Source organism: Ursus arctos, unplaced genomic scaffold (assembly GCF_023065955.2).
Source record: "Ursus arctos isolate Adak ecotype North America unplaced genomic scaffold, UrsArc2.0 scaffold_22, whole genome shotgun sequence".
Taxonomy (NCBI): domain Eukaryota; kingdom Metazoa; phylum Chordata; class Mammalia; order Carnivora; family Ursidae; genus Ursus; species Ursus arctos.
Window position 1 is genome coordinate 10,697,502 of NW_026622897.1, and position 23,493 is coordinate 10,720,994.

Here is a 23,493-nt window from a genome sequence, read left to right on the forward strand (position 1 = left end):
TTTTACAATAAATTTATTGCACTGGATTTCCATGAATCAGAGACAACTTTTAACCATTAGGGGTCTTGACTTCCCATTTGTGGAGAGTAGCAGGACTGATCAAGAAATATAGGTCCTTTTCATGGGCATTTTTAATCTTTATTCTTAAGTGGGGGCCCAATTAGAAATAATTTATTTGAATCGGTGGTTTATGGATTAGCCGTAGTGCAGATGATCTCGTGCTAACTGGTCAGAGCCCAATGCAGGAACTGGCATGATAGCGAACACTTTATAAATGTTTTTAATTAAGTGAATGGATTTCAGAGGTGTTATCTAGCAAATATAGTTTAACAATATACTAACTTGATTTCTGACTACAGATTGAGATGGGTGGACATTATTTGTGCCATATGCAATTGTTAGATCCCAGGCATCAATGAGGCCCACATTGAGATCCTGAAAAATGTCCTTAATTGCAAGATACTGGACATAGCCATGAAAGTCACTGAATCTTTCCACATCACTGTGCAGCTCCCTGATGTTTTCTGCCTTGATAATAACCATAGTATCTGGGCTTCTCAGAAGAAGACGCTGAATAGCTTTGTGAACATTGAGGGTCCTTCGGATGAAAACACCAATGGGGAAGGGTCTGAAATGCTGGCCCAGAGAAATAACAATGACCGTGTTTTTTCCTCCTCCAGTTCTGTCAATGACACGGGCGATGTACTCAATTTCTTTCACTGAATAGGTCAATGATCCAATCAAAGGGTAACCATGCTTCTGCCACTGGATGTGGATATTCTCGTCCACGTCCACAGCAAGCTGGTGTTGAAGTTTTCCAGATTCATGCAGATCCACTGACTTCAGTGCTGATGACAAGTAGACAACCCCAAAATGAAACAAGTATAAAGTTATAAAGATCATAAAGACAGAAGAAAAGCTTTGGTGGTTATAATCAGAAAAGTTAATCATGACTGATTGTAGGTTTAAATGAAAGAACAGTTTTGAAAATTCTTTGAACACTCCAATGTGTTACACAGATAAGAAGTCATACACGTTCCCTTGTAGACTCACATAGAAGCAAAGTGATGGGATGGTAAGCACTCAAGTAACTTCACTGGAGCAGGATAGAGTTCGATTTCTAGGCATTATTTTTGTACATCTTGTGAGCTGTGGATTAAGCTTGAGGATAAAGTACTAATTGATGTCTTTACAGTAAAAAAAAAAAAAACCAAGTAAATCTATTTCTCCAAATACTCTAAGTCTCAGACTGGAATTATATATAATTCCAGTCTTAGAGTGTGTGTGTATATATGTATGTATATATATATATATATATATATATATATTTTTTTTTTTTTTTGGTAAAGATATTACTCATTTATTTGTCAGAGAGAAAGCGAGCGAGCACAAGCAGGGGGAGCGGGAGAGGGAGAAGCAGGCTCCCCACCGAGCAGGGAGCCCAATGCGGGACTCGATCCCAGAACCCCGGGATCATGACCTAAGCCGAAGGCAGATGCTTAACCAGTTGAACCACCAGGCGTCCCTGGAATTATATTCTATACTTTTGTGTTTCCTTTACATATGCTTAGAATGTTCCTGAGCATCTCATCTCTGACGGTACTACTATTTATCTGTGAAGGACTTCATAGTTGACAAAGCATTTATCTAGATGTATTCATTCACCTCAAATCATGCCCCCCCCCCCCCCCCCCCCACGTCATGTTGTGGAGAATCAAGAGATGAGATGACCTGCTCAGGACTACACAGCTAGTGACAGAATCCGCACTTCAATTCCTCCCAATTCCTGTGAAAACCGTCTACCCAATCCGAGAACCCACGAAAAAATGAGTATAATACGAATAGAATAAAATGAAGTCCTTCCATTTTTCATCCTATAAATTAGGCCTTTATCAGACTATCGGGGCCAGCTGCTTTGTAGTTAGAACTTCTGAAGAAAATATGTAGAAAAGGATCATTAATGCTTTGTAACAAGGGCCATCTTTGAAGTAAAGGGCTACATTTAAAGTTTTCACCCACGGGCGTTTGGAAATAAAGACACTGGAGCATTAGCTGAAGGAACATGGCAGTATCATTGTCTTCACTCTGCTTCTAATTTACTTCAATTTCCTTTTCCAAAGCAGGCTATAAAATTTAACTTTTAACAAAATGTGCGACAGACATTTTGCTACAAGTTAAAAGGGTTAGACGAAGAGGGAGGTAACTCATTAAATTCCGCACTTTCTATAACCTGGGAGACTCTCTGTTACAGAACGTGATGTTAGAGATTGCCACCAAACCCCTGAATTTTATAGATGGGGAAACTGAGGTCCGGAGGAGTTCAGAGGTCACAATCTACAACTCTCCCCCCTTTGTTGGGGATTCCACCTATTGCTTGGAGCCAAGTTCCCTACTGCTTTTCTCTTTTTATTGGGAGGATCAGCTGACCTTCTAAGGTTGAGATCACAAGAGTGGCATCATGTCAGAAGGGCCATAATGGAGCCACAGAAGGCACACTGTCCCCAGGGATGACAGCCAGGACCCTGGACCCAGTAGGCAGGCAGTCACAGTTTGCCAGGTAAGAGTGCTAAGATCTACTAGTGAATTCTGAACTACTATTGCTGCATCCTTGGTTTAGTAAATAGAGCAACTGGGCTAGGATTCTAGCCACGGGATTCCAGCCCCAGCTCGGACATGGGACACAGATGCAGGAGCTCTTGTTCACTGGGCACTATGTGTCTTGAAATGTGTTAAGTATTTTATAACCGTTATCTCATTGTCTTCATAACCACCACCAGATAATATTATTTGTAGTCGGATGAGGAAGATGAGGCACAGAAAATAAGTAACATGCCAAAGGCCATCGCCTCTAAGTGCACAGTCTGTGTACATGAGACAACACAGCCCCCGCTTTTAAGTATTACTTCTAACTGATGCAAAGTCATCACCTTGCTCCTGGAATCTCTCTTTTCATGTAATGATAATAGGACAATAGCTTACACCAACGAGGACTGACCTATGTAACAAACAATTCTAAAGTCATCATATATATGACTTCATTTTACCAGGTGGGCACTATTTTCATCTCCATTTTACAGATGAAGAAACTTAGAGGGACAAGAGTTATGTAACTTGCCCGAGATTACCCAGATAGGACATGGAGAAGCCAGATTCTGCTCCTGGGGCATCTGGGTCTAGAATCCACACCCTTAGTCCTTATGCCAACTGTAGAGAATGGACAATATAAAATCTTCCATTATTTTCAGCTCTGTCAACAATTTTCTGAGCATGCCGGCTACATACTGAGATATTCATTGGGATAGGGATGTCATAAACTTTTTCTATACATGCTCCCTTCCAGTCAGATGAATGTATTCTTTTAAAGGAAAGGCAATGATGTCTGGAAAAGTTTTGGTGTGCTGTGATTAAGAAATATGAAGAAGAGGCGTTTCCTATTGCTTCCTTGAAATAAAAAGTAAACTTCTAAAAGGGATATGAAAAATAGCTTAGACTGAAACATACTGCTGATATTGTTTTTGAAATATTCCATCCATTGGCGGATCGTGGAATCTCCCATTAGATATATGAATTTTCCTCTTAGACATTCTTTCATTTTGATTGGAGCCAAACTACAGGAGACAGGATTCCATGTCTCCTTCCAGACATGTCCACCAGGGATTGTGGATGCCATTCCAAACTTGCATTTCTTTTTCATTGGAACGTTTTTTCCTGCCAAAAAATCAGCAAGATCTAAAATATCACATATTCATCAGTATTTATTAAGAACCTAGTATCTTTTCTAAGTGTCCTCTTAATAGGTCATGAGGGAGGTGAAAAACCCTATTAAAGCATCCTCCTCTTAATATAATAGTTATTTTTAGTAAAAATTTTCTCCGATATGAATTTTCTAAATGGTGCCCATTAATATTTACTATAGAAGACATGTTTTCTCCCCCTTGCCCCCCCAAAAAAGAACCCTCTGGGTAAAATATAAATATTCGTTTAGCTTCCTATGAAAGTAAAGTTATCAATTCTTGCTTAGTAATAAAAACTCAGTTATTTTATCATTGTAACCCATTTTACCCCCAAGTTTGTCACACTTTGTCATAGTGTCTTAAATGACATCATCAAACTGTAAATTCTTTGAATAGCAGGTCCAGGATGGCAGCATAGGAAGACTCTGAACTCACCTGCTCCCATGGACACGCTGAATCTACCTACATACATAGCAGGTCTCCTGGAAGAACTGAGGGCTGACTGCACAGCTGCTTCACAAGTGACAGAGGGACTGCACAGAGGAAGGCAAAAAAAAAAAAAAAAAAAAAAAAAAAAAAAAAAAAATGGAGGCATGGGAACCATAGGAGCCCCATCCCCAGTGCAGCAACCTGCATTAGGGGGAGATATCATGGAGAGGCCCATGCACAGACTTGCTTGTCCTGGGGCACACCAAGAAAGAGCTATTTAAAAGGCAACTAGTCTATAAGTGAAGGAAATCTGTTTACTCACGCTGAGTCATCTGCCAAACAAGTAGGGGAACTACTGAAACTCTTTCTGGGGTTGGAGATGCCGATAAGTGCCTTTTTTTTTTTTTTGCGCATTCCCCTTCCACTGTAATAGCATGTATGGGAGCAGGGTCCAGGCTCTCTAGCCAGCTTACTAGGGCTGCCCTAGCAAGTCCTAGACCCCTAGACCTCTAGTTCACATCAGCTCCAGCTTCCCCCAAAGGCACCACCCCATCCCAACCACCTCTTCACCCCCCAGTTTGTGCCCTCCCCAGCTCCATCTGTCCTGCCAGGGGGCCCCAGAGTGGCATGCCACAGGATTCCCCCAGGCCATGCCTGACCCAGCCATCCTGCCAAAGTGTGGTGCCAGGCAGCCCTGGGATGGTGTGCACTGGGAACTCTCTGGCATGCACCCACTCCACACTCAGCCATCTCACAAGGCTGGACATAGCAGGATCCCCTGGCCCATGCCCACTCCAGGCCCAGCTATCTCATCAGGGTGGCCCCAGCAGAGTATACCCTGGAAGCCCCAGGACCCATGCCTTTTCCAGCCCCAGTCATCCCACCAAAACCACCAGGCACACAGTTTACACATGGGCTACTCCTAATCAAGGTCACTCTTTTAAGACTGAGAGCGGTAACTATTCTGCTTAATTCATAGAAAAAAAAAAACAAAAACCCAAAAGTCAAGCAAAACAGGAACACGGAATTATGTTCCAAATGAAAAAGCAAAATAAAACCCCAGGAAAAACCCTAACGGAACAGAGACAAGTAATTTACCTGATAGAGAGTTCAAAGTAATGGTCATAAAGATGCTGACCACAATGGGCAATTTGGTAACTTCAACAAAGAGTTAGAAAGTGTAAAAATGAATCAGAGCTGAAGAATACAAACTGAAATGGAAAGTAAACTAGAGTAAATCAACGGTGGATTAGATGAAACAGAAGAATGGAATAGCAATCTGGAAGACAGAATAGTGGAAATCACCCAAGCTGAATGGCACAAATGCTAATTCTCCGGTGGGGGGGGGGGTTTAGGAGAATTTAGTGATTCATCACTGACGCATAACCCCCAGTCCTCACCCAACAAGTGCCCTCCTTAAGGCCCATCACCCATTTAGTCCATACCGCCCGACACACCTCCCCCTCCAGCAACCCTCAGTTTGTTCTCTTTAGTTAAGAGTCTGTTATGGTTTGGCCTCCCTCTCTGTTTTTATCTTATTTTTCCTTCCCTTCCCCTATGTTTGTCTGCTTTGTTTCTTAAATTCTACATGAGTGAAATCCTATGACATTTGTCTTTCCCTGACTGACTTATTTTGTTTAGCATAATACCCTCTAGTTCAATCCACATTGTTGCAAATGGCAAGATTTCATTCCTTTTGATCACTAATATTCCATCATATATATACACCACATCTTCTTTATCCATTCATCAATTGATGGACATTGGGGCTCTTTCCATAATCTGGCTATTGTTGACAGTGCTGCTGTAAACATTGTGATGCATGTGCCCCTTCAAAGCAGCATTTTTTATCCTTTGGATAAATACCTAGTGGTACAATTACTGGGTTGTAGGGTGGCTCTATTTTTAACTCTTTGAGCCTCCATACGGTTTTCCAGAGTGGCTACACTACTTTGCATTCCTGCCAAGAGTGCAAAAGAGTTCCCCTTTCCCCACAGCCTCGCCAACATCTGTTATTTCCTGACAAAAGACAAAGAAAGGCATCACATAATGATAAAGGGGTAAATCCAATCGGGGAAACAATGTTTGTAGTATTTATGCAACCCAACATAGGAACACCTAAATACATAAAGCAAACATTAACAGACCCAGGAGGAAATTGACAGTAATAATAGTAGGAGACTTAAATACTCCACACTTCCATCAATGGGTACATCATCCAGACAGAAAATCAATAAGGAAACATTGGCTTTAAATGACACATTGGATCAAATAGACTTAACAGATACCTATAGAACATTTAATTCAAAAACTTCAGAATACGCATTTTTTTAAAGCGCATAGGGAACATTCTCCAGGATAGATCACATGTTAGGCCACAAAACAAGTCTCATTAAATTCAAGAAGATGAAATCTTATCAAGCATCTTTTCCAATCACAATGGTATGAAACTAGGAATCGATTACAAGAAGAACTGGAAAAGCCATGAACACGTGGAGACTAAACAGAATGTTACTAAACGACTAATGGGTTAAAAAGAAATCAAAGAGGAAATAAAAAAATACCTTGAGACAAATGAAAATGGAACCACAACTCCCCCAAATAAATGGGACATGGCAAAAACAGTTCTAAGAGAAAGCTTGTAGTAATATAGCAAAAAATAAACAAGAAAATTCCAAAAAAAGTCCAATTTTATACCTAAAGAAACTAGAGAAAAAGAACAAAGTCTAAAGTTAGTAGAGAAGACTTACTAAAGAGCAGAGTGGAAATATATGAAACAGAGACTGAAAAAAAAATAGAAAAGATCAATGAACTAAACCCACTGGTTTTTTGAAAAGGTAAACAAAATAAAAAAACCTGTAGCCAGATTCGTCAACAAGAAAAAGACAACACAAATAAAATCAGAAATGAAAAAGGAGGGGCACCTGGATGGCTCATTAGGCTCAGGTCATGATCCTGGGGTCCTGGGATTGAGCCCTGCATCAGGCTCCCTGCTCTATGGGAAGCCTGCTTCTCTCTCTCCATCTGTCCCTCCCCCATTCATTAGCTCTCTCTTGCTCTCAAAATAAATATAATCCTAAAAAAAAAAAGAAATGAAAACAGAGAACTTACAAATGATACTACATATATAAAATATCATAAGAGATTATATGAACAATTACATGCCCAAAATTTGGAAAACCTAGAAGAAATGAACACCTTTCCAACTCTGAATCATAGAGAAATAGAAAATCTGAATAGACCAAATACAAGGAATGAATTGAATCAGTAATTCAAAACTTTCAAAAAGCAAGAGTCCAGGACCACAGCTTCACAGGTGAATTCTAATAAATACCTAAAGAAAAGTTAATACCTAGTTTTCTCAAATTATTCCAAAAACTTATAAAGGAATGCTTCCAAACTCATTTTATGAGGCCAGCACTACCATGATACCAAAACTAGGCAAAGACATCACATGCACAAAATTACAGGCCAATATCCATGATGAACTTAGAGGAAAAAAACCTTAACAAAATATTAACAAACCAAATTCAACAATACATTAAAAAGAGCACACACCACAATTGAGTGAGATTTATTCCAGGAATGCAAGGATGGTTCAGTACCTGAACCAAATCAACGTGACACACCATATTACCAAACTAGGATACAATCATATGATCAGCTTAATAGACGCAGAGGATGAATATGACAAAATTCAATACACATTTGTAAGAACTCTTAACAAATTGAGTATAGAAGAAACGTATCTCAACATAAGAGACTCTTGATGGCAGGTTGGAAACCTCTAGATGGTGAGTTTTGGGCTTATAGTGATGTGGGAAGGGGATGATGATGATGATGATGATGATGATGATGATGATGATGTGGGGAGGGAAACACCTAGGTGTAAATAGAGAGTTTTGGCGTTTGAAGGTTATTGTGTTGGATGAGCAGGTAATCTGTTGCCTGGTAAATAGATTAATGATAAGTTAGTTACTAAAACGGGTTTATGATAGCCTAGTGATTCCAATCATTCATTCACTTGGGTAACTGATATCTTGGCTCACCACTGAGAAGCCTGATGTGCAGAGTACCAATAAGACTAAGAGCAGTGAAGAAGTCCACCAGAAGAAAGAAACCCTTTAAATGAGTTTACTGCTAAGCACCACCCATCATCACAGGGAGAACTTACCGTTGCATTTGGAGACATTAATGGCATTGTTTTCCATAATCTCTACACCCACATTCGACCTTAAAGAGACAGATACAGAAATTAATCTGCAGGTGACCCCAAAGATCAGGAAACACAAGAAGCCACATTACTTATTGCTTCAGTTATTTCTTAGTGCTAATAATTGGCTACCATACCCACAGGGCCAGGCCATGGATTAAATTTCCCTTCCTTTGCTTATTAGTCCAGGGGGTACAGATACCCAGAAGGTGTGCAAGGTAATTTACTGAGGTGCAGTAAGAATATATCTGAGCACACACTTACATGTATGTTTCTCGTTCCCTTTTAATTTTTATTCTGTTTATATATTTTTTTATTTCAATGATAAATATCCAAAAAGATGGGACTGCTGGAACATAAACACTGTCCCCAAATGAATGCACAGGTTTTTTTCTATAATGGCTCTCCATAGAGTCTCAAAATTGATTTACTCATAGCACTTTCCTTGGGATCAACATGGAGGCTAAATTATCACCATATTTTCCCAGGGAGTCTGCAGAAATAATTACTTACCTTTCAAAGAGCCTCCACTCTTGTCTGCTCAGATACGAAACAGCCGTGCTCCTGGAATGCATGTGAGTGAGTGCAGCACAGGGCAGGTGCTGAGGTCTCACACAGTAGAAGGCTTCTTGGTCCTGAGCGTCCAGGTACTCACACAGCTCAGTGCTGGAGTTCAAAACCAGGGCACAATCCGTATCCACATGGGAGCTGCCACTGGCAAACTGGCCTGTGAAGATCACCCTGTCATAGCCTTGGTTCCTTGCCCTCCAGAGAGCCGACACCCCCTCACTGGGGTGGATGAGCCGAATAGACAGAGAGACCCAGCCCTCCCAGAAGAGGGTGAAACTGACAAGGTAGGTACCGTTGTTGAAGTCTGTCACCTTTCCGGAAGCACCTGCCTTCAGCGCTGGGGAGGACATCCTGGCCCTCAGGAAATCCCCACCATATTCCTTCCTGTGTCCAAAGTGGTCCCTTGCCTCCAGCAGGATGTCTAGCTGATCCCCCCTGCAGTAGGTGTCTCGAGGGTGGAGGATGGTGGCTGTGCTGTGTGCGGCACTGGTGGTGGTGCTTATGTGGGTGAAAGGTCTGGGTGGGATCAGCTGGTCTAGTTTCTCTATGATTCTCTTTATTCTTATCTCCGTCTCTACTGATGAAACTACTGGATGCAGTGGTAACTTAGGACTTGAGGACTTCGCGATAAAGTTCCAGTGATGGAGGGAGATGGGCAACTTAAGTGCAGTCCGTATCTGAAATGATAATGAATACAGTAAAGAATATAGAAAATGTTTTTATGTAATATAATTTTTGGTAGGTTAGCCAACTTTGATCTTTTATAGAATAATGGGAGACATAAAAACTAAAATAAAATGCTATTGAGGTTTTATTATCATATATGTTTCATGGACAAAATAATTTTCCTTAAATTTGGTGGTGGAACCCCACATTTTTACTGGCTAATATATTTTGGGTTCTAGGATCTTCTTCCCTAAAGGGGTGATGATAAAATACACCTTTGCTGGGCAGCTGTGAAGACATGGAAAAATGTTTTTTAACTGCACAGCACACAACAAATGTTTATTGTTCTATTATTTTTTAATCTTAAAACTAGAATTCAGTCATTAAATTCTTAAGAAAATGTTTAAGACACATGGGGCTTTTATGTAAAATATGATTATTTTTTCTATTTGATATTTTATATGTTGCTTAAACATTATGGTATTTATTAGCATTTTTCAGATTGTTTTAGTTAACTCAGGAGATAATAGGAGATAATAAACATAGGTTTATAAAAATATTTATTTTCTAATCATAAAATAACACTGATTATTAAAAACGGGAGAATGCCAAACTGTATAGGAAACAAAAATCAGTGACAATTATGCCAACCATTGATAATTACTGTTGACATTTTGGCGACTTTTCTTTCATTCTCCGTATGCCATTTTCACGTGATTGTGAACAAATTGAATATTACCAATGAATTTTGATATTTTAAAAAAAGGTTGTTATACGCAAGTAATGAATCATGGAACTTTACATCAAAAACTAGGGATGTACTGTATGGTGACTAACATAATATAATAAAAAATATTATTAAATAAAAAATAATAATAAAAAAATAAATTCATAAAATCCCCCCCAAAAACAAAACCAAAACCAAAACACAGTGTTGTTAAAAACTCCACCTTATGTCACCGGCTCACATAGCATTCCAGCCTATGGATACAGCTTCATAGTTTACATATACCCATCTTCTTGGACCCTTATTGCATTCAACTTTTACTTACACTTCAGTAAAGAACACCTTTTGGCATAAATTTTTGCAGTCCAAGTTATTTGTTAAGAACTCAGAAATAGAATTATTGGTCCCATGTGGTAACACTTTTTTTTTTTAATTTTATGTATTTGTCAGAGCGAGCGAGCGAGCGAGTGTGCAAGCACAAGCAGAGGGAGCGCAGGCAGAGGCAGAGGGAGAAGCAGGCTCCCTGCTGAGCAAGCCTCATAAGTGGACAGAGGTTACACGTTGCTAAAGAGAAATATTATAAACATGTCAGTTTTCCCAATTTGATCTGCATGGTTAATGTAACAGACGTAAAATTTAAGTAAGGTTTTTCCATCAAATCTGACAGACTGACTCTAAAACATATAATAATAAAAGAGTAAAGGGCCAAGCCTGGCCAGGAACGTTGTGAAGTAGATTAAGCAGCGGTAACTTGACCTAGAAGCTTTCATGACTATGAAACTAATTATGATGATGATGATGATGATATTAATTATAACAATGTGGTATTGATATAGGGAAGATACATAGGGCAAGGAACAGAACAAAGAGAATGGAAAGGGACCTGTACTCATCAGAAATTTTGATACATGACAAAAATGACACGATGAATTGGCATAGAAACAACCACAAAATAAGAGCTGAAAAGGTGATTATCCACATGGAAATAAAAATCAGCAAAGAAAAGAATTCAGATCTGTTGCAGGGTTATAGGTCTAAAGCAACCTTTAAAAGTTTAAGTAGAATATTTAGATAAATAATCTGTTTAAAAAGGCATATAAATTTTACTACATAGATATGAAAATGTGTTGTTCAGAAATTCCCTTAAATAAGGTGAAAAAACAAGCTACACATTGGGAGAAAGTTGTTGCAGGGGCATTTGTAAGTGACAAAGGAAGAGGGTGTGCGCGCACACACGTACACACACACAATATCATCCTCTCCCATGCTGCATAATAGCTATCAAATATGCTGGCTTTTTAATTATTTTTTTATTAAGTAGGCTCCACACCCAGCATGGAGCCCAACACGGGGTCCAAACTCACCACCCAGAGATCAAGACCTGAGTCAAGATCAAGAGTCGGACGCTCAACCGACTGAGCCCCCCAGGTGCCCCCAAAAAGGTTGGTTCTTCAAAGTTGTGTAAGCTGTTGAAATTCCCCTACTACGATCTATTAAGTCTTTCCTAGAACAGGTGCAGTACGAAGTAAAAATATACCTCTGTAAGACACAGAAAGCAAGTGATTCCTACCTTTGTGGAGTTTTGAAAGACTGTAAAAATGATCCAGGAGGCCAAGATAAGTGACAGTACCGACAGTGACTTAGGATTTGCCATACTTCTCGTGATGAGGGTCCTACAAGAGATAACAAAACAAGCCCACGCAAGGCAGAAAGGAAATGCAGAAATACACGAGAAGTTTATACCTCCTGATTCTTTTTTTTTTTTTAAGATTTTATTTATTTATTCAACAGAGATAGAGACAGCCAGCAAGAGAGGGAACACAGCAGGGGGAGTGGGAGAGGAAGAAGCAGGCTCATAGTGGAGGAGCCTGATGTGGGGCTTGATCCCATAATGCTGGGATCACACCCTGAGCTGAAGGCAGATGCTTAACCGCTGTGCCACCCAGGCGCCCCATACCTCCTGATTCTTTTGTCCTCATTAAGTTTCTCCCAGAACAGAACCTTGTCCTGCTCCCCCCACTCCCCAGCCGCTCTTACTGAGCCCCAGCTGCCATCTTCGGTGATCAACTTGTACCTTCAACAGAAACGCTATTCCGAGACAGGAAGCCCAGCGTGGATTCTATGAAACTGACCCATTAATGGCCTGGATGATGCGAAGTCGCTCAAGTTTAGGTGACGTCTCCAGGCTATTTTGTCCCCTAACAGATGTCCTATTCTCTTCGCTTAAACACAAACTGCAGACACGAAACGTCTCAGCAAATGTTGACCCCGATCATCACTTTATCCCAGGGCCCTTTTAATGTTACTTGACTTGTTCAGCTTCCTTATTACAATTCTATTATCATGTTCCTTTTTCTTGTCTTCACCAGCCTAATACCACTGAAGCGTAAAAAGATTTTAAAACTTAAATTTTTCTTTTTTAAAAAAAATAGACTTTTTCCATGTTTTCCTATTGTTACATCTTCATTTCTGTCATTGAGTAAGAATTTCAAGTTGTCTGTTAAAAGCAGATCGCTTAAATGCTGCCTTTGCAAAATTTTCTATTTTTCAAATTTACTCTCCTCTCGAAGCACCTCCTACGCGAGGTTCCCAGTTGATACATAGACGTTAGAATTTTCTGCACCCAGAGTAAATGTCACCTCTTCCCCCACCTGCACAATTCTGAAAATGTTTTCATACCTTTAGCTTAAAGATTATGTTCAATCGTATGCGTAGGAACTGCTGTCACCTGGGTGTTGAGGCTTCGCGTTGAAGCCGCCAGCGTACTACGGGGTGCGTCTCCTCTGTGCCAAAAGGAAAGGCAAGTATCAGTTGCAGCCTACGTGCTTTCAGCTGGGATCCACAACCGTCTGCTTACTTCAGCAAAGGTGACTATCGGCCCTGCGGGCTCCTCCTGACGGGGAGGCCTAGATCGCAAACTATAGTTTGCAGTGTGTGCGTAATGGGGAGGAAAAATGAAATCCTCAGCATGGATCAGATCATTTCAATGCCTTTCGACTTTTTTAGTCTAGTTATAGTACACATCTGATAAATATCTGACAAGAAAAAGAGTGAATGAGGCTGAACGTTTGAATGATGGAGAGTAGTCGGTCATTCCCGAAAACCTGAAACTGCCTAGATTCCATCTGGGCTTTGTCATTAAGAGCCACTTGCCAGGATTCAAGTGCATATTATCTCATAGGTAGTAGGTACTCAATCAAAGTGGCTGAGTTGAATTAATAAAACCTCACATACAATACAGGCAAGACAATGATATTAACTCTCAAGACAACAGAGTGATGGCTTATACTTACCAGTTCAAATCTGTCTGGGGTTTGCCGTCTTGAACTGAGAGAGATGGTGCCAGAAAGAGCAGGTAGCCAGGACTACTGTACCCGTGCCCATAGAAAGCAGTCGCTGATTACACTGCGGGTCCCTCCACAGTCTCATTTGTGCTGTCCCACACAGGAAGTCAAACATATTTAAACATGTCCATCCGTCTCTGAAAGAATCGAGATTTGTTTCATAAGACATAATAATCCTTCCAACGTCCTTGATCACGCTCTACGGAACTGGCCTTAACAATACCGCTTTGTCTTTACATGATGACAGTTGGAGAAACTGTTTTAACATTACGTGTATGACTGGGTTTAGTCATACACATTCTGGACCCTTCCGTCCTCGGGAGCCTCTAAGAGAGAAATGTTTGCAGTTCTGGTTTGGCTGCTTCTTAGGACACCAGTGTTAGCAGCCACCCAAGTTTCCCACCTACTCCGGCACACGGATTTATGGGTTTTAATTTGCTCTCTCCCTATATAGATGCTGAAATTTAATATCAACCTGACGTCTCTTCATGAGGCAGGAATAATAGATCTGCTTGACTTAACTGAGAGCACAGAATTTAAACAGTTTGTCCAGATCATCTAGTCTGCTTTGAAACAGAGCTGAGATCAGGGTTCCTGCCCCTTTGACCTCTGATTTAGAGCACTTTCCACCACGCAGCCGGACTCCAACAGAAGTGGTCTAACCAAGTTCAGGTAAATGCTGTGGTTCATATATGTATTGTCCATTATTCCCAAAAGACCCCCAACCGCCTTTAACCACTTGAAAGCCTGCTGTGAGCAAGATAAATGGTCCTCCTTAGTGTGTTCTCCTTGTAGTTAGTGTGTGGCTTTGTCATTATCTTAGATTGAGTGGCTTCCTTCCCCCTACGTTTATAGGTCTAAATGAGGGATATAAACACAAGAGCGCCGTCAAGGGAACATGGGACCATGTGTTTACAGAATAAGATTCAATTCAGGAGGTCATCAGTTCTTTGGGGGGTATGAGTAGGGTGAGAACAGTGTTGACCAGGATCTAAAAGAGCCCAAGCAAATGGGCAGATCACCAGCATCGGCCAAATAAAGAGCAGATGTCCAGGGAAGTCACTGGGGACTGAGCTGCAAGTTAGGGAAATGGCTGCCGGGGCCCCAAGAATCAAACAAGATGTGCCCCATTGCCAACGAGGCTGTCCTCAATGGTAGGAGGCCTCGTGTCTGTGGGATCTGAGTATCCCTGAAGGGATGAGAGAGGATAAAATACCAAAAATGACTCAGAATTCCAGCAGTGAGAACTGAGCACAGGACTCTTTATGTCCCTAAATAATGATGAAAGGCCCAGGCTGTTGCAACTCAACCACGCTAATGGAGGGACAAGGGCCAGTGATGTGGCAGGTTTATGGCTATATAGTGGACAATGGCCCCAGAATTTACTAGGAACAGGATGGCAAACTTTGTGCCATTCTCAGGTATGCTATAGGAAGGGTATGATGTTTGGGGTGCCTGCCATTTCCATAGCCCTTTTTGAAAAAAGCAGCGAAAAAATGGTGGAAGGTTGCTTGGTTATGCCTAAGCTACAGTTACCCTGCCACCCTGTCACAGAGATGGGCACCTGTTCCAAAAGTAACAAATTGGGGGAACCAGGAATGAAAACACTGCCACACCACGACGACTCCCTTTTGTGGGTGACGGCGGACCACTCAGAGCTCCTCTGTGCTGGAGCTGGACAGAGTCACATACACGTGAGGCAGAAAGCAGCTGGCGGGGGCAGGTGTGGAGAGACCCACAGACTGAACAACAGCCAACATTTACTGAGGCCTGACGACAGGCCAGGCGCTCTCCTAGTGCTTCCGGGGCACAGACCCGCTTCCGTCTCAGAACTACACCGGGAAGTAGTTACTATTTGCCGATGAGGAAAACGAGGCGGAGGGCAGTTCAGCGTTAGCTGAGGCCGCGCAGTCAGTGCGCGGAAGAGGCAGGCCTTGGAGGCAGAGCTTCAGCCCCGCGCGTGTAACCAGGTTCTGCCAGGAAGCAGAGAGACAGGGAGTAGAGGCCAGCGGAATGTGAACAGCAGAGGCAGGGGAGGCAGACACAAAAGTGCTCGAGTCACTGCACGGTGGGGCACAATGAAAACCAGGCCTGCTGTGGAGGCGGCTTCAAGCCTGTCAGGAGGGCCATACCGCGTCCCAACGGCCCTTCCCGTTAGTTCCTCAGCAACAGTTTGCCATCTCTGTGAGGCACTGGGCCATGTTGGGGGTCAGGGCGGAAGGGTTTTATCTCACCCCTAAAATTCTCAGACTGGATTCTAAAATGTGAAAACTCAATACAAAACTAGCTATACATGTTGCAAACACAAATCGTTACATTTTGATTTACTGGCAGCATGAAACGACATGTTTTCTATGAAGGTAAAGAATAAAACACAGGCAAACTGTGAGCGTTTTGTTCAAACACAGCTGACTTGCACAACTTAGTGATGCTAGCCGCACGTGTCTAGGGATTTTCTTGGTCAGGTAAATGGACACGCTTGTTCGGATACTGCTGTGGTTGGTTTCCTGAACAACTTTAATGGATTTGAAGAATCTGAACAGAATAGAGGCATCAGGCCATCTACTCAATTTTTTGGCCAAAATCCGAGTAACAGTTTGGCCTGGCTGAGATGTTACCTTCAAGGCAGAATGAAGAAGAGCTTACTTAAAAAATCACGAGCCAGCTTGCCCCTCACACTGGAATTCCTTCACTACTGAGACCCCTTTAGTCATATGGTGGTAGAGCAAGCATGTGCCCCCTTTTTTCCCCCATGGAAAACATGAATGATGTGGAGAAACTTAAACATGGATGTTTCAGAATGAAAAATCTTCCATTTCATTATATAAATACATTGTTTTCTTTGAATTTGTGAGAACAGACACAAAATATTTTCTTGTGATTTATTGCAGAATAACAGCTTGGCCTTTTGGGAATATGAATCATAGACCACTTTCCTAAAGTAACTTATGTTTGGAAACATTTTTGAATAATAATTGGTTTGGGAAAATGCTTTGTATTTCTAAATAAGAAAATAAAAGATTTCTTAATAAGAAAAAAAAATACATCGTTAAGGCACATCTTTTCTCTGCACCAGAACACCACAGTAACAATTGTTATAGTCCAGATCTGCTGACGAAGCCTAAAATTAGTGGGTGGAAGTTTGAGGAGAAACAAGAATATCTTCCCACTAATACATTTATTAATTTCAAAGTGAAAATAGTAACTTTACAGTGAGTAAAATCAACAGACACTGGCTTACCCCAGTGATTAGGTTAATACCAGCAGTTATAAGATCTATCTTTTTTCGTGAATTTTGTACCAAGAAGGACACATCACTTCTGGGGTATTCTTGACAAAAATGCATGACCTCAATCTAATTATGAGAAAATATTGGATAGGACAAAATGGAGGGACTGTCTACAAAACAACTAATACTCTTGGAAAGTGTCATGATGAGACTTGGTGAGCTAGGAGGATCCTGAGCTCACCTCCTCCCACAGACACAGAGACAAAAACCGCAGGTATTAAAACGAACTCCGAAAATGACCTGAGGACTGACAGAAGAGAGCTCCCACAGCTAGTCAGAGAGAGAAGGCCACATCTAAAAGGGTAGGAGGCACAGAGCCGTGGCTGGAAACCCAATCCCCGGTGTGACTAACCACAAATGGGAGGGACATCGCAAAAACAGAGGAGCAGAGGCTCAGACCCCACATGGGGCACCCCCCGCCCTGGAGACACGCACTGGAAAGATAAGTCTCCGTAACACCTGGCTTTGAAATACAGTGGGACTGACCTACAGAAGGTTAAAAATCAATGAGCCTTCAATCTGGGAGCTTTAAAGATTAGTGGGACTTAACTCTGGGACTGCAGGAGGGTGACAGGAAGCAGAGTCCCCACCCTTAAAGAGCCAGCATGTGAAAAAACTGTGAGACACAACACGGAAGCAGCAGTTTGAAAAGTGTCTGGGGTATCCGGGAAGGAGACTTACTAATCTTGGGACATGTGCAGGAGGAGCAGGGATCTGTAGATGATTCCTCCAGAACAAAAGGGCTGGCAGGTGCTTTTCTTTGCCTTCTCCCAGCCCAGAGAGCTGGATGCTTATGGGGAGCCAAGGCTAACCCTCTCCATCTATTTGCTATCACCATGTGCCCACTCCTGGGTTTCCCTTGTGGACCAGCTTGCCCAACCCCCTCACCTTAGCAGGTACCCCTCCAAAGTGGCTGCTACCCGGCCACATCCAGCAGTCAGTCCTGAGACTAGCACCCCTCAAAAGTGACTCATGCTCTGGAGCGGGATGGAGATAACCCCACACACCAGCACACCCGCAGTTCCTGCAGCTTCGCCTCTGAGCTGGCTACGGAGGGAGCAAGCCCTGCCATTCAGTGCACAGACAGCCAGACTGAGGGCTGCCTGCACCCACCAGCAAGCCCAGGGCAGCTACAGCCGGGCAGCTCAGCAGCCCTGGGAGTAAACCATGCCCAGTACACCCACCACCGGTGAAATGGGTCATTGCAGCCAGTTGGGCTGAGTGTCAGCCTTACTCACTAGCATGCCCACAGCAACTGAGGGTCAGCCACAACAGGAGAATGCACACAACCCACAAGGAGCACTTGGCTCTGATTACAAAGGAGGATTGACTATAAGGCAACACAGGACCTCTTCTACCAAGGCAACAGCTGACCTACCTAATACATAGAAACAAACACAGAGATTTAGACAAAATGAGGAGACAAAGGAATGTGCCCAGGATGAAAGGACAAGACACAAATCACAGAAAAAGGGTTAAGTGAAATAGAGATAAGCAATATGCTTGATAAAGAGTTCACAGTAATGGTCATAGAGATACTCACTGGACATGACAAAATAGTGGGTGACTCAAGTAAGAACTTCAACAAAGAGGGAAAAAAGTTAAAGCCGAAGAATACAATGACTGAAATAAAAAAATACACTAGAGGAAATCAACAGCAGATGCGAGGATGCAGAAGACAAATCAGCAATCCGGAAAAGAGTGTAATGGAAAGCAATCAAGCTGGAGCGCGAAAAGAAAAAATAATAAAGGAGAATAGGTCAAGGGACCTCTGTAACATCAAGTGTACTGACATTCACATCATAGGAATCCCAGTAGGAAAAGAAGGAGAACAGAATAGAAAATTCATTTGAAGAGATAAGAGCTGAAGACTTTCTTAATCTGGGGAAGGAAACAGACATCCAGGTCCAAAACAGATGAACCCCCAACAAGATGAACCCAAGGAGATCCACACCAAAACAAATAATAATTAAAATGGCAAAAAGTAGTGATAAGGAGAGAATCTTCAAAGCAGCAAGAAAAAAAGCAAACAATTATACACACGGAACCCCCATTAACCTATCAGCTGATTTTTCATAAGAAATTCTGCAGGCCAGAAAACAATGGCATGATATATTCCAAGTGCTGAGAGGAAAAACCCTACAACCAAGAATACCTGTCAAGGTTATCGTTCAGAATTTAATGAGCTATAAAGAATTTCCCAGACTGGGGTGCCCAGCTGGCTCAGTCAGTAGAGCATGTGACTCTGGTCTCAAGGTTGTAAGTTCGAGTCCCATGTTGGGTACAGAGATTACTTAATAGAATTTACCAGACAAATGAAAGTTGAAAGAGTTCATCACCACTAACCATGCCTTATAAGAAATGTTAGGGGGAAAGGCTTCAAGTAGAAGGAAAAGGCCACTACTAGAAGTAAGGAAATTATGACAGAAAAAAATTTCATAGGTGAAAGCAAACATGTAGTAAAGATAGATCAGTCACTAATGAAGCCAGTATAAAGGCTAAAAGAAAAAAGTTTTGAAATCAATTATATTTATAAAAATTAGTCAAGGAATACACAAAAAAGATGTAAAACATGACATAATATACATTAAACATGGAGGGGGAGTAAAAATGTAGGCTTTCATAAATTATTTGAACTTAAATGACCATCGATTTATCATAGACTGCTAAACACATGTTAATATGAACCCCATGGTAACCACAAAACAAAAACCTATATGAGATACACAAAAAAACAAAGAGAAAGGAACTCAGGCACTAACACTAAAGAAAACCATCAAACTACAGGGGAAGATGGAGAGGAAGAATGAAACAGAGGAGAACAACAAAAATAAGCAGAAAACAATTTAAAAAATGGCAACAAGTACATACCTAAAAATAATTACTTTAAATGTAAATAAACAAATTGCCCCAGTCAAAAGACATAGGATGACTGAATGGTTAAAAAAAAAAAATACATGACCCATCTATCTGCTGCTACAATGGACTCACCTCAGACCTAAAGATGTATACAAAGTGAAAGTGAAGGGATGGTAAAAGATAATTCGTGCAAATTGAAGCAGAAAAAAAGGCCAGGGTAACAGTACTTTTATCAGACAATATAGACTTTAAAACAAAGATTTAACAAGAGACAAAGAAGGGCCTCACATAATGATATAATAAAGGAATCACTCCAACAACAGGAGTTTTACAATTTACAATTGTAAATATCAATGCACCTAATACTGGAGCATCTATCTACAAAAAGCAAATATTAACAGACCTAAAGGAAGACATTGACAGTAATACAGTATTAGTGAAATTTGACACCCCATTTACATCCATGGATATGTCATCCAGACAGATAATCAAGAAGAAAACAATGGCTTTGAATGGCACATTAGACCAGATGGACTTAACAGATATATACAGAACATTTCCGTCCAAAAATAGCAGAGTACACATTCTTTGCAAGTGCACATGAAACATTCTCCAGGAGAGATCACATGTTAGGTCAAAAAACGAGTCTCATTAAATTAAGGAAGATTAAAATTACATCAAGCATTTTTTTTCTGGCCACAATATAAAACTAGAAATCAATTACAAAGAAATTGGAAACAAGCAAACAAACAAACATGGAGGCAAACAACATGTTACGAAACAACCACTGGGTCAAAAAAAAAAAATCAAAGAGGAAATTTAAAAAACAAAGACAAGTGGAAATGTAACAGTTCAAAATCTTTCAAATGAAACAGCAGCAGTTCTAAGAAGGAAGTTGATAGCACTACAGATCTATTTCCAGAAAAATCTTAAGTAAACAAATAAAACTTACATCTTCAGGAACTAGAAAAAACAGAGGAAACAAAACCCAAAGTTAGTAGAATGAAGAAAATAATAAAGATTAAAGCAGAAGTAAATGAAATCGAGACAAAAAAATAAAATAAAATAGAAAATACCAATAACACCAAGAGCTGGTTCTTCGAAAAATAAACACAGTTGATAAACATTTAGCCAGATTCATCAAGGAAAAAAAAGATACATGACACAAATAAGAAATGAAAGAAAAGTAACACCACATAAATACGAAGAATTATAAGAATACTATGAAAAATTATATATCGACAAATTGGAAGCCTAGGGAAATGGATGAATTTCTAGAAATGTAATCTTCCAAGACTGATTCAAGAAGAAATAGAAAATCTGAACTGATAGATTTCTAGTAACAAAATTGAATCAGTAATCCAAAAATTCTCAAGAAACAGAAGTCCAGGGCCAGATATCTTCACAGATGAATTCTACCAAACATTTAAAGAAATATTCTCTTGAGTTATTCCAAAAAAATAAAAGAGGAAGGAAAACTTCTAAATTCATTCTGTAAGACCAGTATTACCCTGATACCATAGCCAAAGACCCTACCAAAAAAAGAAAAAAAAAAACAAAAAACAACTACAGGCCAGTATCCCTAATGGACATAGATACAAAAATCCTCAAAAAATATTAGCAAATCAAATTGAACAATACATTAAAAGGATTATTTACCATGATAAAGTGGGATTTATTCCAGGGATGCAAGGATGGTTCAATACTTGCAAATCAATCAATGTGATACGACACATTTAAAAGAGGAAGGATAAACCATGTGATCATTTCAATATGCAGAAAAGCACCTGACAAAATTCAACATCCATTCATGATAAAAGCTTTCAACAGAACGGGTTTGGAGAGAACACACCTCAACACAATAAAGAACAAATATGAAAAACCCACAACTAACATCATATTCAAAGGTGAAAAACTGAAAGCTTTTCTTCTAAGATGACGACCAAGACAAAGATGTCTACTCTTGCCACTTTCATTCAACATAGTACTGGAAGTGTGAGCTTCAGAAATTAGATAAGAAAAAGAAATAAAAGGTATCTACATTGGTAAGGAAGGGGTAAAGTGTCACTATTTGCGGATGATATATTATACAAAGACTCCTTCAAAAATGATTAAAATAAATGAATTCAGTAGTTATAGGATACAAAATTAATGCACAGAAATATGTTGCATTTCTATATACTGATAACAAAGTAGGAGAAAGCGAAATTAAAAATATAATCCCATTAACAATTGCACCAAAAAGAATAAAATACCTAGGAATAAATGTAACCAAGGTGGTGAAAGACCTTTACTCTGAAAATTAGAAAACATTGATGAAAGAAATGGAAGATGATACAAATGGAAGTATAGTCCATGCTCATGGATTAGAAGTAATACAGTCAAAATGTCCATACTGCTCAAGGCAACCTACTGGATTCAATGCAATCCTTATCAAAATACCAGTATTTTTCTAAGCACTAAAACCAATAATCCTAAAATTTACCAAAAGACCCTTAACAGCCAAAGCAATCTAGAGAAAGGAATAGCACTGGAAATATCACAATTCTGGATTTCAAGATATACTACAAAACTATAGCAGTCAAAACAGTATGGTACTGGCACAACAGAAACATGGATCAATAGAACAGGACAGAGAGCTCAGTAATTAACCCACACTTTTATTATTAATTAATCTATGACAACGGAGACAAAATTATGCAATAAGAGAATGACTATCTCTTCAATAAATGATGTAATTGTGTGGACAGCTTATGCAAAAGAATGAAATGGGGCCACTTGGCTTACATCATATACAAAAAGAAACTCAAAATAGATTAAAGACTTAAATGTGAGGCGTGCAAGCATAAAACTCTTAAAGGGAAACAGATGTAGTGATCTCTTGGACACTGGCCTTAGCAACATATTTATGGCTGTATCTCCCCAGGACAGAAAATGAAAGCAAAATAAACTGTTGGTACTACATCAAAATAAAAAGGTTTCCACAGCAAAGGAAACAATAAAATGAAAATGTAACCTACTGGATGGGAGGAGTTATTTGCAAATGACATATCTGAAAATGGATTAATACCCAAAATATATAAAGAACTTATATAGCTCAACATCAAAAAATAAATAAAATGGGCAGAGGACCCGAACAGACATTTTTCCAAAGAAGACATACAGATGGCCAACAGGAACATGAAGAGATGCTCAACATTACTAATCATCAGGGAAATGCAAACGAAAATACAACAGACTATCACCTCACACCTTTAGAATGGTTGTATCAAAAAGACAAGGAATAACAAATGTTGGAGAGGACGTGGAGAAAAGGGAACCCTTGTGCACTGTTGGTGGGAATGTAAATTGGTGTAATCTCTATGGAAAAGAGTATGGAGGTTCCTCAAAAAATTAAAAACAGAAATACCATTTGATCCAGTAATTCCACTGCTGGGTATTTATCCCCAAAAATGAAAACTCTAATTCAAAAAGACATAGGGACCCTTATGTTTATTACAGCATTATTTATAATAGCCAAGATATGGAAGTAACCAAAGTGTCCATCGATAGACGAATGGGTAAACAACATGTGATGTGTGCGCGCATACACACACACACACACACACACACACACACACACACACACAGGAATATTATCCAGCCATAAAAAGAAATGAGTT

The 23,493-nt window shown here is 40.2% G+C and overlaps 1 protein-coding gene across 2 annotated transcripts in view; it reads right to left on the minus strand.

The window, feature by feature from the left end:
• LOC113260029 (NXPE family member 4-like) overlaps positions 1–23,493 on the minus strand; it is a 70,893-nt gene continuing 47,400 nt past the window's right edge. For both annotated transcript variants that reach the window (XM_044386633.3, XM_026505715.4), the window contains exons 3-9: positions 13,633–13,820; positions 13,019–13,122; positions 11,910–12,012; positions 8,890–9,623; positions 8,338–8,396; positions 3,502–3,708; positions 1–848 (exon numbers count right to left, since the gene is read on the minus strand). In XM_044386633.3, coding sequence (XP_044242568.1) covers positions 313–848; positions 3,502–3,708; positions 8,338–8,396; positions 8,890–9,623; positions 11,910–11,993 — 1,620 coding nt within the window. In that variant the 5' untranslated portion in view covers positions 11,994–12,012; positions 13,019–13,122; positions 13,633–13,820 and the 3' untranslated portion in view covers positions 1–312. The remainder of the gene's footprint in view (positions 849–3,501; positions 3,709–8,337; positions 8,397–8,889; positions 9,624–11,909; positions 12,013–13,018; positions 13,123–13,632; positions 13,821–23,493) is intronic.